Below are 18,942 nucleotides of genomic sequence, written 5' to 3'. Positions count from 1 at the left end.
ATACTGTATAGAGAGAGAGAGATTTCCAAGTCGCGCGAGAGCGTCGGGAGTCCCGCGAGAACTCAAGGCCCGCGACGACAATAGAGCGCGCGCAAAGGGGAGGGGGGAGGGAAAGAAAGGAAGAAAGGCGTCCAAATCTCGCGATGATATGCTTAGAGCAGCCATCTCGAGTTGCGAAGAAGTTTATTTGGCGCGCTTGGAGGAAGAGGAGGAAGAAGGAGCAGCAGTGAGAGACGGAGAGGAAGGAAAGAGCGAGCGAGGCTGGCTTTGTGGGCTCCGTCTGAGGGGAGGGAGGAGGTGAGGGTCCCTGCGTTGTTGTCATTGTCGTGTACCTTCCAGTCCCTTCTGACTCCTGGGGACCCTATGGCTAACCCTCTCTCATTCCTGCCCACATTTCTTGCCATTGCCTTCCTCTGGGGCTGAGAAAGAGTGTGGCTTCAGGTCCAAAACACACTGCGGAAATGATCTAGTTTGAGACCAAGGCTCAGTGTTAGGGAATCCTGGGAATTGTAGTTTATTGAGGGCACCAAAACTCTATGACAGAGAAGGCTCAATGTCCCACAAAACTACACTTCCCAGAATTCCCTAGCATTGAGCCAGGACAGCTGAAACAGTCTCAAACTGGATTATTTCTGCATTGTGTTTTGGACCTGAAGTCACACTTTCTCAGCCCCAGAGGAAGTGAGTCAGTTGGTCCCTGGTCTCCAGAGACCTAGTGCCCCATCCAAACCACTACACTGACTGCATTGTTGTCATGGTGTCGCCTTCAAGCCATTTCTGGCTTATGGCGACTCTTAAGGCCACCTTGTCTGTCATACTTTTGGCAAGATTTCTTCAGAGGAGGTTAGTCATTCCCATCCTCTGAGGCTGAGAGAGTGTGACTTCCCTGAGTAATTTGAACCATGGTCTCCAGAGTATTCAAACCCATGCACTGGCTACATTTTGTGTTGTTGTTGTTGTGTACCTTGAAGTTGTTTCTGACTTGCTGCAACCCTATAGCAGGTATTCTTTGGCAAGATGTTTTTCAGAGGGAGTTTGCCATTGCCTGACTGGGTCCCTTTTCTCCTCCTAGGTGCCCTTTTCATGCCACTGTTGTTGTGTTGACATTTCCCGCTTCCTCTCCTCCCCTTGTGTTTCCACGCAGAAGAACCAGCCATGACTTCTGTTTCTGACAAAGGCGACTCCCTGGCCACTGAACAGGCTGAAAAGAGAGGACCAGAGACCGAAAACAAAGTGGGAGGTAGCGAGGAGGAAGATGAAGAGGAGGAGGGGAAAGAAGAAAAAGGTGGGCACATAAAGGATGTGTAGTAAACTACCCAAAGGGTTTTGTGCATTTTCACAATCTCTTCAATTGCAGCCCTTTCCTCCCCATCTCAGCGCTGGAAGAGACTTTGTTGAAGGATGGCAAAAGGAGCTTAAAAGGCAGAAACCTCTTTCTTTTCACGCACAGTACTGTGTTTAGCCTGTGCAAACTGCTTTAGGCCCACCCTCCCCAAATTTATTCTCTTAACTTGCTGGGATTGGGTCACTATGAGGTAGCAGTTTGAGATGACATGTTTTCATGTATGCGTTTACAGGGGTGTAAATGAAAAACAAACTCAGGTTGTTACAAAATATTACATGCTTTCTCCCTACTGAACAGAAATAAAAGAATAGTACTAGTGCCGCTGAATAGGTAGGTATACACAAAAACCTGTTGCAGAACACTTTAGTCTTCCTGGGCTTTCCATCTTGGACTTCAGAACAGCGGTCCTTGAACAAAAAAAAAGTTGCAAAGGATTGGAAAGAGAAACAGTAGAATTGTAATATATCCACAAACTCCAGTCCATTAACAGTGGGTTGCACAAAGACAGTGGTTTCCTGGCACACAATATAACACTAGTTAACACCTCAGCCTCTTGAGAGCTCTCTTGGCCAGTTCATCACATTTCCTTTCGGGTTCCCAGTCAGCATCACACTACATTCCAGTAAAAGCGACCATCATTTATATGGTTATCTATTTCACCCTGGCTTTAGGCAATGCCCTTCTTTTGTCCCCCAATTCTTTCTTTCAGTTAGTCTCAAAGATGCTATAAGATCCCTTTGCATACTGACTTTTAAAAAAAAATCTATGTATCACAAATTTCTGATGTTTCCATTGTCATTAAATGCTTAGGGATCTCTGATGTACAGTCTCCATTTCATTACATTTCTGGTTAGAGCTGCACATGCCTGACAAGGGGTTCACTTCTCTACACCCATCAAAGTATGCTTGAAATAGGTGTGGAAGTAGTAAGCTCTATAGATCAGAGGATTAGGAGAGCCATTTGTCTATAAGGAAATGGAGATGATTATTATTATTAAACTTTATTTCTAAAGTGCTGTAATTATACACAGCACTGTACAAAGTCGGTAAAATTAAAGAGTAAATAAAAGCCTGCCCAAGGCGTACATTCTAAGATAATAACAATTAAAAAGAGGAATAGATAAAATTACCATATAGAGAAGGAAAAACAAATTAAAAACATCAAACATAAAACAATCACATCAGAGCTTTGAACAGGAGAGTTGAAGTTTTAACTTAAAGCAACCACTATTTGTCCTTCTATTTTCAGTAAGTGTTGTGACTCCCAATTTGGTTGCAGTTGAATACCAGCTAGAGATTTTAGATTTTTGGAAAAAGATTTTCTGAAATTTGAAATGGGGTTTAAAAGCATGTGACACTTACCATTTTTCCACTGATGGCAAGATTCAGGGAATTGAGTTTTAAACAAGTTTTGTAGAGGCAGGTAGCCAGACCTTTCTGGCTATTCTATTTAGTTTGCCTTATTCCAATTCTTGTGATCACTTTCCTTGTCTTAATATCCAGGTGTTGAGAATTGTGGTAACTGGCTTGCTGATAATGTTCCCCTTAGTCGTTCAATCTTAATTACAATCAGTATGATGGACAAGTTATCACTTAAGGGCTAGCCATCTCATTTTCCATGCAGGTGTTTTCTGAACTTTTACAGTCGATCCAATATATACATAGTGCCTGGGGTGAATGTTCGCGTGGCAGACACATTCAAGGGCTTTTATTTGTATTTATTTTGGGGCCTGAATGTGTTAGTATCTAAGGTACTGTTCAAGGGTAATGCTACAAGGTATTCTCTTCCTGTAACCACTTCCTGTTGTGTTGCACAAAGAATATAGGTAAAAGATAGATTTCTGTCTGTGAATTTGCAGTTTGAAAGGAAGAATTAGTGGCTGATCTGTCTATGCTGAGACTATATGAGAGAAGATTGTTTACTTAACATTCGTGTATTTGCCACTGAGTTGACATTCTAATTAAATATTAATGAAGTGATTATATGAAGCCAAGGTTCTTTTGCTGATTGGTGAATTACCTACCAGTCCCCTAGTAGAGCTGTTTTAATGTCTGTCTGTTAGTAGCTCCTTTAAAGTAATTCTTATTCCTGTGTATCCTGGTTTTAATTTTATATTATGTTGATATTAATGTTGAAGAATAAAAATCGAAAAAGAAAACGTTTGACTATGGTCCAAAATACATTGCATAAATAATCCAATTTAAGACTGCTTTAACTGCCTTGACTCAGTGTTGTGGAATCCTGGGAACTGTAGTTTACTTTGGCACCAGAGCTCTCTGACAGTGAAAGCTAAATATCTCACAAAACTACAGTTCCCAGAATTCCATAGTATTGAGCTACGAAAGTTAAAGTGGTCTCAAACTGGATTATTTCTGCAGTGTGTTTTGGACCTATAATTATTATTACTATCATTATTTATTTGTATCCTGCTTCTCCAAACAATCGAAGCAGCTTACATTAAAATCCATAAAATACAATAACCGCAAGTTCCCTTATATCCCAAACTCTCCCTAACCCAGTTGTTGAATTTTTATTTTATTTTTGTAATTAACATACACTTCAAAGCCGTAAAATTTTTGAAAATGTTCTGAAAATTGATGCTCTTAATTTTTGTTGTTGAGTGCTTTCAAGTAATTTTCAACATGGGAAGCTTAAGGTGGAACATATCATGGGGGTTTCTTGTTCTTGGGAGATTTCCTATCAAGATGCCATTGCCATCTTCTAAGGCTTAGAGAGTGTGACTTGCCCAAAGTCACCCATTAGGTTTCCATGGTCAAGCAAAGATTCAAACCCTGGTTTCCAGAGTCATAGTCCAGCGTTCAACTCACTACACCACACTGGCTCTCTTAAAATACTTAACTGTTAATTGATAGTGAAAAATATGTGAGTGATTGATCTATTCATTTATTTGGATCAGTCAGTTATTGTCAAAATGTTTTGTGTGGGGTTTTTTTTAAGATGGTGGTAGCACTTGGATCTTCTCAATTCCTTTTTAAAATTTTATTCTGTATATTCACTTCAAAAGCTTTTCTAAATTTTATGAAAAAAGTAAATGTAATTGACTTTCTATTTCAGAAAAAAGCCTCATTGTAGAAGGAAAAAGAGAAAAGAAAAAAGTTGAAAGATTGACCATGCAAGTGTCCTCAATGCAGAAGGAACCTTTTACAATTACACCAGGCAAGTTACTGTATATATGTATGTATTAGTCTTAGAAATTTTAGTCAAAAAATTGAACCAAAAAAAAACCCCCAAGTTGACCTATCCATGGCTCAGTGTAAGTACTCTCCTTTAACTCTTACTATGGGGAAAGGCAAGCATGTAATAGTGAAAGCACTGACACCCCCGCCTTTGAGGGTAATTATGCATTGTAGACATATACTGAAATTCACTGCTTAACTGCCTCTCAAGCAGGAACATAAGAAGAGACATATACCATATTTTCCGGCCTATAAGACGACCCCCAACTTTTCCAGTTAAAATATAGTGTTTGGGATATACTCACCGTATAAGACTACCCCTCTTCCAATGCACACCAAATAAAAATTTAAAAAACATCAGATTTGATTTCAATATCGTAATTTTAATTCAAATGCTTATGACATGCAGGTACTTAGCAGGAAACCTTGTTGTATACAAAGCCTGCTTGGATTGGTCAGCTCTCCCTGCCTGCCCAGCCCCCCCTGTCTCCAGGACTATCAAAGCAGTAGCTGCTTTCATACGATCGTCGCATATGGTGGGGATGCGGCCGCGGCCGTTTTTGAGCTCCCCCCCATCAAATGCGGCGAGTGCAGAGTCTCCATTCCGGCTCAGAAGTTTCAGCACCTGCCCTATAAGATGGCACCCAGCGTATAAGACGACCCCCGACTTTTGAGAAGATTTTCCTGGGTTAAAAAGTAGTCTTATACGCCAGAAAATACAGTACATTAAAAAATATCACTGGGTCATGTCTTTCTAATAGGTGATCAATATGTGACTTAATAGCTACAATAAGTGGCTGTTTTCATTTCTTTGTAAGTAGGATCCAGTAATTATTTAGAGAATGTTGCATGTAGACACCTAATGCAACACATTTTTCCCTTTCAGGAAAGGGACAAAAACTTTGTGAAATTGAAAGGATACAATACTTCTTAAGCAAGAAAAAGACAGATGAACTTCGAAACCTGCACAAGCTTCTTTACAACAGACCAGGAACAGTAAGATGTCTTAACATAAAGTATTCATTGAAGTTGGTTTGAAATAGGCACAAAATGTAGAACAGATTTGTTTTAGAAAGCTACAAACCAAATCAGTAGCATGAAAGTCCAGATAAATGCCCAGGATCCAAAAGATAGTGTAGCAACACCTATGCTTCTTGGAATTGTTTCATTTTATTTTTCATACTTGGTTCCAAATATTACTTCTGTTTCCAAAGCAAATTTTCACATGTTAGATGAAGAGTGGGCTTCTGCTTGAGAATTCTTGGATCTTGGCCACTTTTTCTTTGTAATGGCATCTAGATACTGTACATCAAGCATAGCATGTTCAGTTTTTCCCATTAATTCTGTTTTTGGAAGATTGTTCAGATTGTTAAAACTTATTTTTTTACTTTGTTATTTCATCATTTCTTTGCCTGAGACTTCTGCTAAAGCAGCTGGTTCATCAACAAAGTATTCTTTTCAGAATTCCTCCCATCCAGCCATTCCCTGTTTCAGAATATCCTTTTCTTTTCTCTACCCCTGCACCATACAATCAACTGTTCTGGCTACTAAGCAAGCTTGGCCTATTATTTTTCTTCTTGAAGTTTTCTAGAGATGATTTTATATTTCTGAAATTTTTTTGACACCTTCTGTACAGATGATGACATGGAAGAAATACCATGAAAGGTAACTTAGGCGGGATACAGACCGCTGATTTGGGGCGGCCTGCAGCCGCCCCTTTGCGCTACGTATTGGGGCCAGGGCAGCCACAGCGGCAGCCCAAAGGGCCCAATATGGTACTTTTCAGGACCAGGGAGAAGCGTCAAAATGCCGCTCCTCCCTGGTCCCTAAAAGGGGTGTCCTTGGGGCTTCCCGCCCCAGGACACCCCGGGAGCCGCAGCCAGGGGAGAAAGGGACTGCTCGGCCCCTTTCCCCCTGGCGCCGTTCCCGTGGCAATCTAGTTTTGGAGCTCTTTCCTGTGCCATGGCACAAAGCTTGTGTACAGGGCGCCGCCATTTTTACATACAGAGCACGTACTAGGGTTAGGGAGCATCTGTACAGGATGCTTCGAGGCAACCCTAGCACATACTCGCTCGGTACATGCTAAAAAGGCCTGTCTAGAGAGGGCCTTAGACTGCATCCACACTGCAAAAATATTCCAGGTTAACACCACTGTGGCTCAATGCTGTGGAATATTGGAATTTGTAGTTCTGTGAGATATTTAGCCTGCTCTGTCAGAGCATTCTGGCACTACAACAAACTACAATTCCCATAATTTCATAGCATTGAGCTATGGCAGTTAAAGTGGTGTCAACCCAGATTATTTCTGCAGTGCGAATACATCTCTAAAGGTAAATTGGATTTCTTTGTGGAATTTTCACTTCCCATTTCTCCCCTGAATTTTCTCCTGGGCTGTTCTCTCTTTGGTTCAGCTCCTATTATATGGCTATTTTGTGAAAATGAACCCCTCTAAACTTCAGCAATAAGGTCTTTCTTCACTAAACTGCATTTGCTTTTGAAATGTGTAAAACTAAAAAATAACAATTCTGCATATGTTATTTCTAAAATGCATGTATTTTAATGTATATTGTAGGTTGCTTCACTAAAGAAGAATGTAGGCCAGTTCAGTGGATTCCCATTCGAAAAAGGAAGTGACCAGTATAAGAAAAAAGAAGAAATGTTGAAAAAGTAACCTTTTAAAACTTCTTAGCAACATTAAATAGCATAATTTATGTTAATATAAGTATTTACATGTTAAGCAATGCAACTGCTTGGAACCTAGTTTTCTATTCAGCAGTGTAATTTGGTGTATAACTTTCATAGCATCATAGAGTTAGAAGAGACCACAAGGGCCACCCAGTCCAACCCCCTGCCATGCAGCAACTCTCAATCAAAGCATCCCCGACAGATGGTCATCCAGCCTCTGTTTAAAGACCTCCAAAGAAGGAGACTCCACCACATTCCAAGGGAGTGTGTTCCACTGTCAAGTAGCTCTTACTGTCAGGAAGTTCCTCCTAATGTTTAGGTGGAATCTCTGTTCCTGTAGCTTACAACCATTGTTCTGTGTACTGTTCTCTGGAGCAGCAGAAAAAAAGCTTACTCCTCCTTCAAATTCTTAAAAAGGGCTATCATATCACTTCTTAACCATCTCTTCTCCAGGCTAAACATGCCCAGCTCCCTAAGTCTCTCCTCATAGGACATGGTTTCCAGACCCTTCACCATTTTGGTCATCCTTTTCTGGACATGCTCCAACTTGCCAAGATCCTTTTTGAATTATGGTGCCCAGAATTGGACACAGTATTCCAGGTGAGGCCTGACCAAAGTAGAATACAGTGGCACTATTACTTTCCTTGATCTAGACTTCTATTGAAGCAGCCTAAAATCACATTGGCCTATTTTGCAACCATATCACACTGTTGACTCATGTTCAACTTGTTGTCTCTGCCTGACGAGCTCCGCCAGCCCCCTCCTTAGAGTCTTTCAGGAAAAATCTAAAGACTCACCTCTTTCGTCAAGCTTTTCCCCATGTTCCCTAATTCCATTCTTCTCCCCTTGTGTTGCTGATTGTATTATGGTGTATTGGTGCTGTTGCTTTGGTTTTTAACTGTTTTAACTGTGATTGAATGATGGATATTTTATTGCTGTACTGTATTGTTTAAGTGTGGGGGGATTTCTTTCTATTGGATTTTGTAGTTTCGGTATGTTTTTATTACTGTTTAAACCGCTGTGATCTGGGGAATAGCGGTATACAAATAAAGATCCTTCATTCATTCATGTTAAGCAGTGTAACTGCTTGGAAACTAGTTTTCTAATCAAGAATGTTTTTGGTAAGCAGTGTTAACTGCTTGGAACCTAGTTTTCTAATCAAGAATGTTATTTAGTGCATAACTTTGATGTACTAGTAATATCCTTCAGCAATAGCAAGTACATTTCTGTACAGCTAACCACTGCACTTAAGCACTCCCTGTGCTGTTTACAATGTGCAAACTAAATGCCCCCAATAAGCTGGGTACTCATTTTAGTGACCTCTGAAGGATGCCAGACTGAGTCAACCCTGGAATCCCTAGCTGGTATCGAACTCACAACGTTGCAACTGTGAGTGAGTGGCTGCAATACCGGAATATAACTACTGTGCCACCAGGGCTCCTTTCAAACCACTTATTAACTGTACTTAAGGAATAATATAAAATTTTTCATACTAATTAGAATTCCAGCATTTGCTTGGGTGCTGTGAAGTTCTGAATGTGGATATGTCAAATGCATCTGCCTATATTAAGGAAATATTTATATACCATGTATAATAAAGTATGTTTCTCTACAGGTACAGGAATGCAGTGCTGAAAAGTATTTGTGAAGTTCTTGATTTGGAAAGGTCAGGAATTAATAGTGAGCTGGTGGCCAGAATCCTGAACTTCTTGATGCATCCAAAACCTTCAGGCAAGGTGAGAAGATAGTATAAACTTTGTGTGTTATTGGCTATGAAGCAAAATCATACCACATAAATGTCTTGGTTATTTTTCATATATTGTATGCTGGGGTCAGCAATCATAAAAAAATCCAAAGGCAAGTTTTTGGCTTCTGGGACACAGCACTAATCCCAAGAGGGAATTAGCAAAAGTTTTTGGCTTCTGTGACACTGCACTAGTCCCAAGAGAGAATTAGAGAGATTGTGTATTAAAACATGAAATGTCTGGCTTCTTTCCCACCCCTTCCATAGATCAATGTTGCTCAAACCGGTGGTCCCTGAACCAGTGCAGATTTGTAAGCCATAGTCTGCCAGTCCATGGAGAGTTTAGACCAATGAGCACAAATGTGGTTCTGGATTCTTGGCATCTTGAGATGGAAATTACTGATTCCCCACATCAAATAGTCTGAAAAGCACTGGCCAAAAGGACACATTTATGCCATCATTATTTGAGTTGATGCTTATACTGTCATTGTTGCATGGGAATTGTCAACATCAAATAACATGTTGATCACTGGTAGTATGGATTGATTATTTTTGTTTTAAGGGGGTGTCTGCAACTAGGGTTGCTATAATTCTCTACTATAAACCGGGACAAAATGTAGGACAAAATTTAGACCAAATGTAGGACAATTGTAGGATAAACATTAGCCCAAAATGTAGGACATTTAAGGTCCTTCATTTTTCTTAAATGTCCTACATTTTGGGCTAAATGTCATCCTATAATTGTCCTATATTTTGTCCCGGTTTATAGTAGAGAATTATGGCAACTCTATCTGCAATCAAAACAACTTCTGTCTTCAGAATTCAAAGGACACTGCATTTCCTGTTTCTGTTAAAAACAATGGATATTCCTTATTTTAAACCCCAGAATTTTCACTATCCCTTTCTTTAGAAAGTTTGGTATAGTGGTGTTAGATGTCATTATGTTTTCCTGTCTCCCCATAATTCTCTTAAAGAATATGCAGCAGATAGGAGAACTGAAGTAGCAGTTGCTGTTGGAAAATTGAAATCCTTAGCACATGTGGAGCTCTTAAATAGCAATAGCAAGTACATTTCTATACCACTTATCAGTGCACTTAAGCACTCCCTAAGCGGTTTACAAAGTGTAAGCTGATTGCCCCCAACAATCTGGGTATTTATTTTAGTGACCTCGAAAGGATGCAAGCCTGGGTCGACTTTGAGCCCCCTTGGCTGGGATTGAACTCGCAACCTTATGGTTTGTGAGTGAAGTTGCAGTTGTCCTTGAAATCTCCCAATAATATATTTAGCAGTTATGTTGAGTTACTGGTAAACATCTTCAAATGACTTCAAATTTTACTTGTGGAAAATAAAGGACACTAAAAGAAGGTAGAATTCAAGGGGAAAATGTAAAGACAGTGTTCTTACATGGATGACTGCAGCATTAAAACTGGATTGCACATACATGTCTTCCTTTGGGTTTTTACTTAATTATCAGTAACACCTGGACATTTATTATATATAATCAGAATGTTTTTAAAGCCCTGCATTTCTGCTGGGCTATCAGTTACTGTATATATGAAAATTTAACATTTCTTTCCAAGGGAGTCTCAAAGCAAGCAGAACAATCAACTTAACAATCAAAAAGACAAAATATTGCCTAATTACCCATGTCCCTGCTTTATAATATTAAATAAGTATTGCCTAAATTACCCATATACATGGCACCACACAAGGGAGAAACAATAGTGATTCATTTCTTATAAAACAAAGCTCTTCCAGTTCTTATAATTGAAAAAAAAAACTTAACACTGCACTTGTAAAATTTTCATTTTTGTCTTGCTATTTGATAGTGAAATGTCTCTTCATATCCATTGTCTCATTACCCTCAAACAATAAATGTGCAGCTTCTATATAGAAAATGGTATAAAGAATACATATGTCTTTGATACTACTAATACTGTTTCAGTATTTTATTTAAAAGAATGTAGTCATGTGTTAAAAATTATATAATGTAGCATCATATTTTGAAGAAGGTTAAAAGGTTGACAACCACAGTTTGTGTAAATCTGACAGACACAAGCTATAAAAACAATTGTCTTGGTTTTCTCAATATTTCATAGTCATTGCCAAAATCCAAAAAAACACCCAGCAAAGGTGGTAAAAAAGAACGCAGTAGTTCTGGAACAGCACGGAAAACCAAAAAGACCAAATGTCCAGAGATCCTGTCAGATGAATCTAGCAGTGAGGAGAATGAAAAGAAAGAGAAAGATGAATCATCTGAAGAAGATAAAGAAAGTGAAGAAGAGGTACAGCTTTGGAGACTATCTATATTAAAAACCAGTATATAATTTGTTAAATGGACTGCAGTGCACTGGAATTTTTTTTAAACCAGTAAAGTTTCTAGTTCAGCACTGTAGTTTTTGTTTCTCTGAAATGACTTTACCACCCAAGTAGCAGAGTAAAATCTGTAACTTTATAATCATTTACTTTCTAAAATATTTATAGTAGACAGGATAGTGAATGCTCCCAGAGATGCTTTTCATATGCAGTGTCCATACCTGCATGCAAAATTATAAGTTCCAGATGTTGCTCACCTATAATCCTGTGTTTCTTGACAATTGCTTTCATCTCTATTTCCTTATCACCAAACAACTGTTAAGTGGGGAATGCACATTGCTGTAAGCTATGAGTAATATTGTTATGCATTGTCCACACAGTCAGGGAAAAGTGCACTTAGGAGCAGGTATATTCTGACCATACCAGTGAGGAGCAAATGATGGGGTTGTAGTCAGGGTTTATTATCTTCCTTTTACTGTCCTCCCTATCCCAACCCAAAATTGCAGCCTGTAACTGCAGTTTTATGCCAGCACTGTGGACAGTGTAGTAATTCCAACAAAACAGTGACAAAGCAGTGACTAGCAGTACTAGGCATTACCTGTCTGGAAGCACCCACAGAATCTTGAGAATAGGGTGGGTTGCGACAAGATTTGTAATACCTTTGTTCTAGTAATAAATTCACCATGACTTCAGGATGCCTCAAATAATTGTAGCCTGTAAATTTAGTAGTTTTAGGGATAAAACACTTGCTACGAACTTCAAACTCTCATTGTTACATAATACAAGGTGATATTATAATACAAGGTGATTGCAAAATTAAAAAGGCCCATTCTCAAACAAAATAGTATTGTACTGTAGTTACTGCTTCTCTGACCGGAATGTCTGTGCTTTTTCTGCAGAGAGCTTTCTGATTACTTGCAGTGCAAAAGCTGATGCCTTTTTATTAGTGACATTCATTTAATGTTCTTATCTCTCCTACAGCCACCTAAAAAATCAAAAAAAGAAAAATCCAAACAAAAGACAGCTTCAAAAAGCAAAAAGGGGTCAAAGAATGCTTATGTCAAGAAAGCAGATAGCAGCACAACGAAGAAGAATCAGAACAATTCCAAAAAAGGTAAGCCCCTATTTCAGAAAATGCATCTCAAGGTCCTGCTCAGAATTGGAGGTCCCTTGAATAAAATCCAATATGTAATGTGGTGGGTTGAATTAACTTCACTAATCAATACTAAAGTTATATTATGTTCTGCTTTTCCATGTTCACCACTGAGTAAGCAGGAGCCAACAGAAGAAATCTCACCAGGGCCCACCTGGAACTGGGACAGTTAGATTCCCTGAAATAATAATGATTGGACTTTGTGAAAAATAATCATAACTGCTCATGGTTCCACTAGGTTTTGGGCTTGCTAGGATCCTTCTAAGTTTCAGTCCTTAGCCTTTCAATAATTCCATATTATATTACAGTCGTAAGATACGAGGAGCTGTTATTTTGAAAAGCTGGTCACAGTAGAATTCAAACATTATGCCAGATGGTCCTATGACATTTAAAGACATTTTCTATGCCAATTGAGTTTGTTCTGTTTCAACAGTAGGTCTAATGGACCTAATTGATTGATGGTCCAAAGGCCAATATGACTACAGAGAAATGTGCTTTCCTCCATTTATTCAGATTAGCACAAATTCTTCTCAGAAATAAAGTGAAGTTGATAGGGATGAATTCTGTAAGGAATGGTGTCAGATTTGCAGTTTTCTGTTAACTGTGTCCATGTTATTTGTTGTGGTCACAGATCAAGAAATAATCTGATTCTGTTGTTATTCTAGTGCTATTAGTCTATGTATGATACATTATATAATACCATACCCAAAACAAAAGGAATACAGGAAGGTAATTGTTGTGTGCCTTCAAGTCATTTCCTGCTTGTGGTAACCCTAAGGTATACCTATTATGAGATTTTCTTGGCATGATTTGTTTAGAGGGGTTTACCTTCACCTTCCTGTGAGGCTGAGTGAGTGTGACATCCCCAAAATTACCCAGTGGATTTCTATGGCTGGCTGTGGATTCAAACTCTGATTTCCAGAGTCATAGCCCAACGCTCAAACCACTACACTGCACTGGCTCAAAGGAATTATACGTAAATACAATTGCAAATGCTAGTGAAGTTCTGGGGATTTGTGAAGATTGAAACTTTACTGAAAACATGGATTTTTGAGGGTAGATGAGTGGTCCCACATAAGTGGTAATGAAGGATGTTTCTCTTTTGTATATGTGTATATGTGGGCAGCAGGAGAAATTAACAGTGGTTTTAAGGCAGACCATTGGCTGACGATTGGTACAGATGGAAGATCAAAGATAAGGCGTAGGGATGACAGCAGAGAAAAAAAGAAACCAGACAGCACAATCTCATCCTGAAACTTAACTTTTGAAATTTGTAATTTCCTCATCTGATATGGAGAATGTTTTTTTTAAAAAAGTCAGAATTTTAAAGCACTCTTCAATACAATTTGTAGTTCTTTAGATCTATAACAAAATGTTGACTTGTGTGAAAGGAAAATGACAACTCATTATTGTCTGTATTTCAATAACAAAATATCTTTATTTTAGAAACTGAGTCTGAAGATAGTTCAGATGATGAGCCTTTAATTAAAAAGTTGAAAAAGCCACCTACGGATGAAGAACTGAAAGAAACAGTGAAGAAGCTGTTAGCTAATGCAAACCTAGAGGAAGTTACTATGAAACATATTTGTAAAGAGGTATACGTTTGACCTCAGTTTAGTATCCTGGTTGTATTATATGCTATAGTTTAAAAAGTTAGAGGTCTGTGTGTGTGTGTGTGTGCACGCGCGCGCACCACACATTTTTACACTCCCTCGGTGCAAGAAGAGATTGAAATAAATGCAATTGTTTTCATTGAAGACAATATGTGTATGTTCTGAGACATATGACCTAGCTTACCTTCACTATCTTCTTTTCTCTTTACAACAACTCTGAGAGGAAAGTTAAATGGAGGTACAGTGGCTGGCTAGTCATTGCAAAGAGCTTTGTTGCTGAGCAGAGATCAAAATTTAGAATGACATTTCCAATACCTGTTTGGATATTGTATCCCATACCTCCTCTGCAATGCATAGTGAGGTAGTGATGATTTGTTCTAGGGAAAGAAGGAGAAATGCCTCCTTCCATTAAACAAAGTGTCTTTCTGTTCAGCATTCATTAGTTCATGCATGATAGAGGAGCTGGATTAGGAAATTGGAATCTCAAGCTAAAACTTGAGGTCACTCCTGACCTCCCATTGTGTTGAAAAATGGATGCAATCAGATTTAACTAGTACCACTCGCTTTATTCTCTATAAATTTTGTTGTGCTTGTGGCAGCTGAGAAGGATAATGTCTCAAAGATTTTTTTTAATTCCCCCAGTGCAGTGGTCCCATTACAAATCCTAGTTCTTTACACCTGCTATTAAGATACTTAAAAATACAGGCGAACCTGTTCCAGTTTATTTGCCTTGTCATCACTAGGGATGTGTTGATGCAACTACTTCGCTAACTGTTTTGTTAAATTGGTTGTTACAGGTATATGAAAACTATCCCTGTTATGATTTGTCTGACAGAAAAGACTTCATCAAAAAGACAGTGAAAGAGGTAAATACTTGATTATGTGGTAATTCAATTGCAAAAACAAGGTGCTCTTTAAATTTGGAGATCTTTTGTAGTAAGAAGGTATCAAGTGTTCAGAGTGTCTGAAATCACATCTGAATTTTTCCATTATCACGCTTAGCTACAATTGGGTAGTTTCTAAATAAATTGGCTGAGTTCTACTTTATTCTTAGTTAAGTATGAACTAGTCATTTAAAGGCTTATCTCGAGCCTTAATATTTTCTTGGTAGTAAATTGTTTAATTTCTCTAAGACTTTATTCCCAGTCAGCTTGTAGAATTTATAGCATTGGTAATCTGTTTTGTGGGAATGGGGATTTATGAAGTAGTCAAAAGACTTACTCAAACTCTTCTCTTTGTAGCTCATTTCATGATCTAATGGGAAGGAAATGAAGTCTGCTGAGATGTTCCCATGGATTTAAACATTTTACAAACACCAGCAAAATTATTTTTGTCTGTTTTATTTTTTGTTTTGCCTGTTTGGTATAGTATAGTATTTAGTCAGGGATGATTCTACTGGTTTAATGTTCTGAGTGTTAATTGAAATTTCTTTCACTTTTAAAAAATGTGTTCTTAAGTTTTTGCATGGCAATACATGTTCCCTGCTTTTACTTGGTGCATTGTGCAGTTTCTTGTACAAGCAGATGTACTATAGCTTTTGTAGATTTTAGTGCATTGTAATGTAGAGAATTTTTAAAAATCAGTTAAAATGAAAGCTGTTGTATCTGTACATACTCATGCAGAAGCTATTAAATACAGTATTGGGCATTACATTTATTTGGAATATCTACCAATTCTCTTAATCTGGAATAAGTCATATGTCCTCACTACAAATTACCTAAATTATTTTATACTATCTTGCATGTGCATACATCTGAGCATTGTCAAAGCATGATCACTTATAAATAGATGTTATTTTTGTACTTTGAAAGCTTTCTGTTTATATAAAAGCTTAATTCAAATGTCTTTGCTTTAAAAAGGAAAATCATTGTGTTTTTAGAGGATTTATGACCAATGTCAGTGTTTGAGAACAGGCCTTGGATTAATTTGGAAGCAAATATAACGACTGTGCAAAAGTGATGGCATTTGTTTGCTTCATAAGGAAATTGTTAATTCGCTCATATTTTTCAGTGTTTAACAGGATAAAGTGGGCTCTGGCTAATTTCAATACAAAGGTTTTATGTGATGCCCTACATGCTAAAGTTAATACATAGGAAAAACAAGTATGATGTGGACTTCTAAAGTTGTCTTCCCTTTGTGAAGTGATCATGTTAGTGTCTCGTACTCCAGCTGTTCTTGGGTAATACATGCCCAGGAAAACCAAGTGATCCCTTAGGTAAGAATAACTTCAGAACAGAACTTTACTACTATTGTGGTATATGCTGGCCAGTTTAGTATTGTTGTGGCATATCGGTATCTGTAATGAAAATATATTTAAATATGGGAGGATTGGTGGTTAAGTATATTAGCGTAAAGCCAATTGCTAATCATCATTTGTGGAAAAACCCATCAATTTCAGTTTGTCTGCACTAGTTGAGGCTAACATCAAATTCAACTCAGTGACTTAAAATTGCCAGTCCCAGTTAGATTAGGCCTCTTTAAATCACTTGCTGAATGGTAAGTAGATCCCATTGTATCAGTGGATCCACTGTAGTTGTGACTAGCAGTTGGATTTGGCCCAATAAGCTAAAACACCTGCCACAGTGGTTCAGTGTGATTTCTTAATTAAAACCTGAGATCTACAAACAGTGGGTTAAATCATGGGCTGTGATGAATAGGACTGCTTGTGATTTACAGTTCAGTGGTCACTGGCAGGTTTCATAATCCTCACAGCAGGATTAAATCCAATGTTAGTCGTCTTTAGAGTAGCCCCACTGAAATTATGGGACTTAGTTGGATTTAGCCCAATTATTAATGAAGTTTTATTAGTTTAGAATTCAGTTCCTGCCTTGTCAGTAAAGATACGATCATGAGTTAAAACTCCCAACAAATGCCAAATACGTATGTGTCATAATGTGAAATGTGATTAATTTCTCCATGATTGTATTGATTACAAGCACTGCAGGTTTTAAATATTGTAATACATGGTTGAAGAATCAAAGATGATAGATCTATATTCTGAAAATATTAAGCAGTTAGTAAGGTGTTTCATCCTCACTGTTTTTACCACTTTCTTTGCATGTAGTACTGAGTTTTGTATTCAATAAATGTCTTTAAGGAAAATGTATATTTTGATACTTTAATACATGTACAGTAAAATTGATACAGAACCAAAGGTGCCTGTTGTATGTCATCTACACAAACTTGTCGTTGATTTATAATGTGCAAAAGTAAACAAACCCAAAGGATAAAGCAATTTTTTTTAGATTGGGCTTATAACAGAAACATCAAGTGATTTAAACTCTTCCCTCCAGCTAGTATTTTGGCTCATTTTTCTTATAACTTTTTCAGTGCATCTAGGCATATCTTCCTTTCAGCAAGTGAATAATCATGGCATCTACCCAACCCAAACTCCTTATGAGATTTTCAGGTGGAAATGTGTCTCTTGCCATAGAGTACACTTCTCAACCTGTTATTATTACTAAATAACAGCCAGATTCATTTTCTTACTATATTAAAATAAGAGCATTATACAGACTTCCTCCCTCAAATGTTCTAACCAAATATTTAAAAGGGCACTTAAAGTAGTAAATATGTATAGCTAATATACAAATAGGGCAAGTGAGTTGTCTAGAAAGGAATTACAAAGCAGTACCATGCTTTTATCACAGTGGATGTTTACAATGTAATATATGAAAATTTGGTATATTTCACACTACACAACTGTAGCACAGAGATACTATTATAACTGCTATGGCTGTATTGTACAGAATCCTGGGATTGGTACTTTGCTGGGGTATTAGAGCTCTGTCTGAGGATTTTAAATACAGTATGCTCGCATTATAAGCCAGCATGGCTTATGCGGCATTCAGCATACGCTGAAAGTTGTGCTGGAAGAAGGCTCAGTGCGTCCTGGAAGGGGTAATGGTGCATGTGCTCGAATATCTCTTGCAGAATGGGCTCAAGGATATGCGGAATTCCCCTTACATGGTGGAAGGGCCCACTGTATCAAACTACAAATCCCAGGATACCGGAAGTAGTAACAACAGTTGAAGTGGAAACAATGTGCTATAATTATGTTATAAAATAAATCAGGGGGGAAGTGTTAAACATATGGTGTTATCCAGGATTGCTGCCAACACACACACGGCTGATAAGAACTTGCTGGGCAAAAAGTAAACATGCCAAGCTGCCAAGAAGCAGTCCCCCAGCAACAATGCCAAACGAAGTCCGAAGATAGTAAGCCACAAGCCAGTCCAAAGTTCAGGATTACAGAGAGCAATACTACCAGTCCACTCCGAGATCAAGAATACCAGAGGGCTGGTCATCGAGTCCGGTCCGAGGTCAAGGATTCCAAGGCAGTCAAAAGTTTAGGAGGCAAGGAGTCAGATCCAGCAGAGTTTGCTTAGTGCAAAAAAATGTCTCTTCAAGAGCCCTCAGCATCTGCCAGGTGTCTTGTATCTAGCTCCCTTATCACAGCTGCTGATTGCCTAATGAGTATTTCTCAACAAGCCTCTTGGAACGCCAAAGGCACGCCCTTTCTGATCTCCTCTGGCTAAAGGTAGGAACCTCAATGCTCTGTTGCTCTATGTGTCCCAAGTCTGGCACTTCTACTGGGGCAAGGCTGGGCTGCTGAGCCCCAGGCTCCACTGGAGGAGATCTCACAGAGCTAGGGTCTGGCTGAGCCAAATTTACTGGGCCTGGGAGAGCAGAGCTGGGATCTGGCAGGGCAGGACTGGGGCCTGGCATAGCCTCAGGTTCCTCTTGTACCTGAGGAGCCGAGTCCTCCGAGTTCTCCTCGTGGCTGGCTATGATAGGTGTGATGTAATAGCTGTCCACGGCTACAAAGGCCTCATGAGACCCACGTTTCTGGGTTTGGAAGCTTAGTCTTAACTCCTTGGTCCCAGTC

The 18,942-nt window shown here is 38.7% G+C and overlaps 1 protein-coding gene across 4 annotated transcripts; it reads left to right on the top strand.

The window, feature by feature from the left end:
* The first annotated feature begins 109 nt into the window (after nucleotides 1-109).
* DEK (DEK proto-oncogene) lies at nucleotides 110-17,208 on the top strand. Of its 4 annotated transcripts, none has more exons than XM_042463863.1 (11): nucleotides 110-297; nucleotides 1,145-1,285; nucleotides 4,422-4,523; nucleotides 5,430-5,539; nucleotides 7,116-7,210; nucleotides 8,844-8,964; nucleotides 11,072-11,257; nucleotides 12,270-12,402; nucleotides 13,888-14,036; nucleotides 14,852-14,920; nucleotides 15,296-17,208. In XM_042463863.1, exons 2-11 carry the CDS (start codon nucleotides 1,156-1,158, stop codon nucleotides 15,305-15,307), a joined length of 1,107 nt encoding a protein of 368 aa, XP_042319797.1. In that variant the 5' UTR covers nucleotides 110-297; nucleotides 1,145-1,155; the 3' UTR covers nucleotides 15,308-17,208. The 4 variants fall into 4 exon arrangements, 3 of the variants coding, with proteins under 3 accessions (XP_042319797.1, XP_042319799.1, XP_042319800.1); XM_042463865.1 differs by having other exon boundaries at nucleotides 1,073-1,285; XR_006103563.1 differs by lacking the exon at nucleotides 13,888-14,036.
* Nucleotides 17,209-18,942: the final 1,734 nt, after the last annotated feature.

The sequence above is a fragment of the Sceloporus undulatus genome, chromosome 4 (assembly GCF_019175285.1).
Source record: "Sceloporus undulatus isolate JIND9_A2432 ecotype Alabama chromosome 4, SceUnd_v1.1, whole genome shotgun sequence".
Lineage (NCBI taxonomy): Eukaryota > Metazoa > Chordata > Lepidosauria > Squamata > Phrynosomatidae > Sceloporus > Sceloporus undulatus.
The sequence above is the reverse complement of the archived record's forward strand: the minus strand, read 5'-3'. Positions and strand labels throughout refer to the sequence as shown.

Excerpts from the sequence above, each read along its gene's own strand:
- DEK (XM_042463863.1), top strand. The coding sequence starts at position 1,156 with ATGACTTCTGTTTCTGACAAAGGCGACTCCCTGGCCACTGAACAGGCT. Across the intron at positions 7,211-8,843 it reads AAAGAAGAAATGTTGAAAAA|GTACAGGAATGCAGTGCTGA; the intron begins GTAACCTTTTAA and ends GTTTCTCTACAG. Across the intron at positions 8,965-11,071 it reads ATCCAAAACCTTCAGGCAAG|TCATTGCCAAAATCCAAAAA; the intron begins GTGAGAAGATAG and ends AATATTTCATAG.